General features: G+C 53.1%; 1 protein-coding gene across 1 annotated transcript in view; it reads left to right on the forward strand.

The window, feature by feature from the left end:
* The first annotated feature begins 1,320 nt into the window (after positions 1-1,320).
* The window catches only part of UBE2L6 (ubiquitin conjugating enzyme E2 L6), a 17,971-nt gene continuing 12,702 nt past the window's right edge, over positions 1,321-6,589 (forward strand). The window contains exons 1-2 of the mRNA XM_007953862.1: positions 1,321-1,347; positions 5,014-5,109. Coding sequence (XP_007952053.1) covers positions 1,321-1,347; positions 5,014-5,109 — 123 coding nt within the window. The remainder of the gene's footprint in view (positions 1,348-5,013; positions 5,110-6,589) is intronic.

Here is a 6,589-nt window from a genome sequence, read left to right on the forward strand (position 1 = left end):
CATTGTTGTTGTTAGGTGACCTCGAGTTGGACCGACTCATAGCAACCCCTCCTTGGGTTTCCGAGGCAGTATCACTACGGAAGTAGATTGCCCCATCGTCCTTCCAAGGAGTGGCTGGTGGGTTTGAACCGCCAGCCTTCTGGTTAGCAGTCAAGTGCCTTAACCACTATGCTACCAGAGCTCCCATTTAGGTACCTAAAACAGGTACCTAACTCAGAATCCGGTGTTCAAAACATGCCGAGCTCTTTCCTCATCTGAGCTCAAGTGGGGGCTCTGAAAGGAGAGAAGGGCTCAAAGCCCAGGAGATTCTGTATCGGATGCTGCTGGGTGCTCAGGGGCTGCTGTTCACGGTGGGCTCCGCTTCCAGCTGGGGAAGAGGTCTCCGCCCTTGCCCCAAACCCAGAGGGGTGAAAACGCCTGGCTGTGCATGGAGGCACGGAGGAGGCCCGCAGTATGTAATGAATGGGTTGGTGGTAACATAGGGAGGGTTGAGTCAACTACCTCTGTAGGGGTGGCAACTGAAATCCGTCTTGAAGTTTCCCCTATCCAGCTGTTTCTCAAACCTGCGTGAGGTCGGTACTGATTAAACACTAACTAAGCCCAGTAAAGAACCGAATGAACAGGCGACCAACCCCCAAACAAGAAAGAGTCCAAACAGCGCCCCCTCGTGGTGCTTCTCACCAAACAACCATCTGGGAGAAAAGTCCTTGCAGTTCCGCCGTCGAATGCAGGACAGCACAAAGGATCCCAAACCCGTGGGGCACTGGGCCCAGACAGGGGAAGGATTTGTGCAGGGGCACCGGGAATTCGCTAGAAGAGGGGTTTAGGGCCGAGGGGGTTTAGGGTGGCGGCCGCCAGAGCACCAGTGGTGGAGCAGCGTTTGCATGGCAAGCACTGCATTTATTTGGGGCAAGTGTGTATTCGGGGTGGCGAGGAGCGGGCTGACGGAGAGGAGCTCCTCGCGCGGACCTCAACAGGCACTGGCATCCGGATGAACGGCTCCCAGCCCCGCGGGCTCACCGCCTAGCGCAGAGCGCCCCCCAGCCGGACGCGCGTTCCAGGGACCGCCCCTTCACGCCCACAAAGAGCTCAAGTTCCGGGGATCCGAGTCCACCGCGCCTAGGCCGGGCCTGGTCCTCCCGCGGGGCTCCCACAGTCTTGGAGAAGAGAAGTGGGGAACACATCTGCTGTGGCCAGCGATCGAGCGGGTGAAGCGGAGCGTGGGCGGGGTTCCCGGAGGTGGGGTCCCGGGGCAGGGCGGCGCCGAGGCCGGGCGCCCTGCCTCCTGGCTTCCGCTGGTGCGCCACACTCGGCCCCGAGATGTCCGCGAGCAAGCGCGTGGCGAAGGTAGACGCGTACGCGACGCCCCTTCCCTCCGTCCCCCCTAGCCCTTCCCACTCCGCCCTTCCTCCACCCCTCCCCTGGCTCCCTCTTCCCTCCATCCCTTCCTTGGTGGGCCCTCGGAGCCTAGCCGTTTCCGGGTACCAGGGCGGGCTGAGTCTCCGTCATCCTCTGCCCCCTCCCTTGAGGAAGAAGGGTCTGCAAGAGGGGCCAGAACTGGGGTTTTAGGGGGTGAGGGCATACGAGGTGGGGTGCTGCTGGCTCCCTCAGCTATGCTGGGGGTGGGGTGAGTCGACCGACCGTAGTCTTCCCCCCAAACTGATTTCCGTTTCACTTCTGCCAGAAACTTGTGATAACAATTGCACGCGTCTAATGTAATGGAAGGGTTCCTGGTCATCGTCCTGGTGGCAGGCGCTCTGCTGGGGGCAGGGAGTGGGCTATGCACAGAGGTCAGGGGACAAAGGCCTCGCCCTGGAATAGCCTATGATCCGTTCCCTGGGCTGATACCCGCTTGATTAGAGCCCAGAGCAGCGTGGGATGGCGACTAAGAGGGCAAAGGTCCCCGCCAGGACGCGGTGGCTGCACTTCATTCCTTGGTGTGCAGATGTTGACTATCTACTACATGGTGGCAGGCAGAGGGGAACCAGCGACACCAAGCCCTGCCCTCCTTGAGCCTGTAGCCAATCCGGGACACCAAGTGAAATGGGGGCTGGAAGGAAGGGGGAGGAGGAAATTCCCCCAGGAAGTGGGATATCCTGGAGGGGGAGGGGCTTGGGGAACGGAGTGTAGCCAGAGATGAAGATTGATGCTAGTGAGGTGGGTCTGACACCCCCAGGCTTTGAGTCTCCGCAGTGCCCCTCTCATCTGCAGAGAGTTCTCCTCTCTGAAGGAGTCGGTTGAAGGAGTCTCCTGCTACCTCCAGCTTCTCAAATGAGGACGGTCTTAGACTGAATCAACTAGAGTAGTCTCAGCCTACTGAAAGGTGACTGCAGAATGGGGCAGGGGGTCTTTCCAGTGGGAAAGAGATAGAAGCCAGTATTTATCATCCTGGAGTCCCTGGGTGATGCCAATTGGTCAACACACTGAGCTGCTAACAGAAAGGTTGGCAGTTGACATCCCCTCAGTGCACTTTGGAAGACAGGCCTGGTGATCTACTTCCAAAAAATCAGCCATGGAATACCCTCTGGGGTACAGTTCTACTCTGATGCACACGGGGTGGCCGTAAGTTGGACTCCATTAGCTGGCAACTGGTTTTATTTAGCACACATGCATCGCGAAGTGTCAGGCAGTTTACATCAGTAACTATCTGATTCTCACAACAACCCTGCACCCGCCCTTTTACAGACGAGGAAGTTGAGGGTCAGGTAAAATAACTTATTTGTCCAGGGTCACCCAAGAAGGAAGAGATGGGCTGGAATGGAGCCAGGCCCAGGAACTGCAAACAGACTTTCAGTGGCCACTCTCCTTTCACTTTCTATTCCTCTAAATCAGGTGATTTCTTAACAGGCTTCCAGAAAGAGCTGTGTGTTCTAGGCTAGGTTGCAACATCCCTGAGAAGATTTTGGCAGAACGCACCTGTAACAGAGAAAGTCCTACATGTGTCTGTTGATAGTGAAGTCGGGGAAGCGTCCATCCCAGAGCTTCTCTGTCCCCCCTTCGGGTTTCTTTCTAGCTGAAGAATAACAGGTGGTCCTGGAGCCAGGCTTGTGGTTGCAGATGCTTCTGGGTTGGAGGAAGAGATCAGTGTCATAGGATCTGGGCAGCAGGCATGAGAAGCAGTTTGCTGGGATGATGAGAGACAGAGGGGAACAAGGGTATGTTTATGTTGGGAGAAGGGATAGAAAATTCAGATGTTCAAGGAAACTTTCTCAACTGGGAGCTGGCTTGGGGCACCATTCCCTCTGCCTTGGTCTCCCCCTCTGCACTGTTGACGTTTGACAGGATAATTTCTTGTTGTGGGAGGTTGTCCTACACTCTGTGGGATGATTATGTGGGATCATTTATGACGACCGGAAATGCCTCCAGATATTGGCAGATGTTCCCTGGGGGTAAAATTGCCCCTGGTTGAGAAGCAGTGATTGATACCCATTTAGTGCTCTAGAAGGAGCTCTGGGGGCATACATAGCTCCTAAGGCATTGGACTGTTAACCAGAAGATTGGCGGTTCAAACCCACCAGCCACTCCACCGAAGGAAGACTGGGCAATGGACTTCTATAAAGATTTACCACCTTGGAAACCCAATGGGGGTTGCTATGAGTCAGAACCAATTTGATGGCAGCGAGTTTGGTTTGGTTTGGTGTTGCAAGGGAGTGTGACCTGTCCTCGAATGTCATTTTATGGTGTTTTTTTTTTTTTTTTTTAAAAAAAACATGGTCTGTAATCACCAAAGGAGGAGAGGTTGCTTGGTCAGATACATCTGAAAAGGGCTACATACTATGGGCTTGGCCTCTGGAGATTCACAGTACAGAGTAGCATATTGTTATTGTTATGTGCCATTGAGTCGGCTCCAATAGCATATTAAAGGCTCTGAAAAGTCCTGCAGTCAAGAAACTTACATAGCCCAGTGTTTCCCAAGTCCACCTGCCCATGGAACCCTTTTCCTCCTTCCATGGCACACACTGTACATTCGCCCTGATGAGACCCTCTGTCTTGATGCCCCTCTCCTCCTCTGCGTGGCAGCCTCCTGTTTATCCTGCATGGCCCAGCTCACCATGTGCAGCCTTTGTGAAGCCTTCCTGCTCCCCTTCCCTGCCCCTCTCCATTACTGTGTCCTCACTCATCATTCTTGTAATTGCATTCATGTGTCCTTCGTCACTCCATAGACATTCTTGAGGCCGGGGCCATGTCTTGGTTGATAGAAAATGCTCAGTAACTGGGTGATTGGGCCACAGTTCTGGGCAGCTGAGGCCCTCCCTGTCCCTTGGTTCTCTGCTTGGTGTGTAGCGTTCTTATCTGCTGTGGTCCGCCTGAGTGGTTTTCCTTCCTCAGCCCTGGTTACCCACTGTGCCGTGAGCACTGTTGGTGCATGCTGTCACACTGAACACAACAGCTACTGATACAACAAGGGAAGGGAAGAGGAGAAGAGGGAGGAATTAGGCCTGTGATTCTCCGGGCAGAGAGCAAGAGGGTTAAGTACCTCCGTTGCAGAAAAAAAGACTTCTAAGAGAGTTTAGTTCCATGTTTTCTTATCTAGAAGAAGTGATCTGGGTCTTCCCTACACCTAATACCCACAGAGTTGTAAGGCTACAGTCCTGTACTTCACTGTCCGCACTTAACCACCATGCCTGACGCACACTAAACCAGAGAACAAACCTGCTGCTTGTCAAGTCAACTCTGGCTCATGGCGACCCCATGTTTATAGAGTAGAGCTGCTCCATAGGGTCTTTTTTTTTTTTTGGCTATAATCCTTACAGAAGCAGATTGCCAGGTCTTTTGTGGCTTTGGTAGTTGGGTTTGAACCGCCAACCTTTAGGTTAGTAGACGAGCACAAACTATTTGCACCACTCAGAGACCCTGACACATACTAAGTGCTCAATAAACGAGGGCTTTGACTTTGCTGGCTTCTGCCCCCCAGAGTTCCCTGTTTCGGACAGGACGGCTTGCTGCTGGGCAGGGGCAGGGGCTGAAGTGGGGGTGACGAGGCCAGCCACCCACTCACTGTTTCCCCCTCAGGAGCTGGAAGATCTGCAGAAGGATCTTCCCCCGTACCTGCGGAACCTCGTCAGCAAAGATGCCAACGTCCTGGTGTGGCACATGCTCCTCCTGCCCGTGAGTGTCTACAGGGGTTGTGGCTCTGGACTTGGGGTGGGGATGGGCTCAGGCCAGGTCGGGGCAGGGAGCGTCAGGATGGGGCAGGAGTTATCCCTCCCTTAGCATCCTTCCACTGGAGGGTCCCATTGGTGGAGAGTCTCTCTCTGAACTGACTGCAGATAAATGCCATCAAGAAAAGAAGGAAAATAAAGATCTCCTAGTCCTCTGTCAGGGAGTTCTTGGGTGGCATGAACAGTTACGTGCTCAACTACTAACCAAAAGATTGTCAGTTCAAACCCATCCAGAACTCCTTTGGAAGAAAAGCCTGGTGACATGTTTCCAAAAGATCACGGTGACACAAACCCTACTCTGACACATGGGGTTGCTATGGGTCAGAATTGACCCGATGACAACAGGGAAGAAAAGACCTCTGTCAAGGGGTAGGCACAAACTTCCAGGATCCCATAAATGCATTTTTTATTTTTCAGAAAATTATTGTTCCGTGTGACAAGCAGATAACTTATCTCTACCGCTCTGATTTCCCTTTACTTATTATTTGGTATCATCTTGATGAAATCTCCCGTTGGAAGTCATATCCCAAAGAACTTACCAGAGTGCAGGCTGATTTTGCCATTTAATTATTAGTGGCTGAAGACACCTTCTTACAGACGTTCATCTTACACCACACGGAAATGAAAATGGAAATATTTGAGCTTTTTGTTAGTCAGAGCTCTTTGGAATGGAAAGGGAACGATTCCTCGTATGATTTAGGGTTTAGACAACACAGGTGGCCCCGAGTTGTTCATCTCTTTCTTTTCAGCTGACTTGTGGCCCAGAACAATAGAACAGGTTTGAGTTGGGTCAACCCTGAACCTTCTGTCAAGTCCCTTGGGCTGCTGGGTTGAAGTCATTCACTTACCTGCCTTGGAGTGAGAACGCCTGTGAGGTGCCAGGGGAAGAAGGTGCTGGAAAGAGCTCCAGGGACTGATTAGATCTCCAAGGGGACCGGCTCTGAGATGAGGAGCAAGTCAGAAGGAAGAAGGTGGGGGAGGAAAAGCTAGAGAGGGTCACACTGGGGAGGATACTGTGACGTCAGACGACCCTAAAGGTTGGTAAGACTGAGGTGGGAAGGTGCGCCCCAGAGACAAAGACCTGGCAGCCATTCAGGGGTCCTGAAAAAGCACACTAGTTGGGAGGAACCTGGGGCTAGATGCCAAAACTTGAGGCAGACTAGCCAGCCAGGGGGACCTGCAGGTTCATGGTGGAGCCATGGAAGAGGGGACGAGCGGCCGGCAAGGAGGGAGAGACGGGAAAGGCCTGTAGGATGAGCACACAGCTTCTCCTCAAAGTCTCAGTCTCCGTTCACTCAGGTCCCTCACTTCTCTGATGCTGGCTGTATAGGGGACACCTGGCTGGTCCTTTCATACTAACAGAGCTCCCAGTGACTGAGAATCCCCTGTGGGCTGAGCACTGTTCTGAGTACATTATGTGTGAAATC

Source organism: Orycteropus afer, unplaced genomic scaffold, assembly GCF_000298275.1.
Source record: "Orycteropus afer afer isolate SDZICR_OR568_19922 unplaced genomic scaffold, OryAfe1.0 scaffold00419, whole genome shotgun sequence".
NCBI lineage: Eukaryota > Metazoa > Chordata > Mammalia > Tubulidentata > Orycteropodidae > Orycteropus > Orycteropus afer.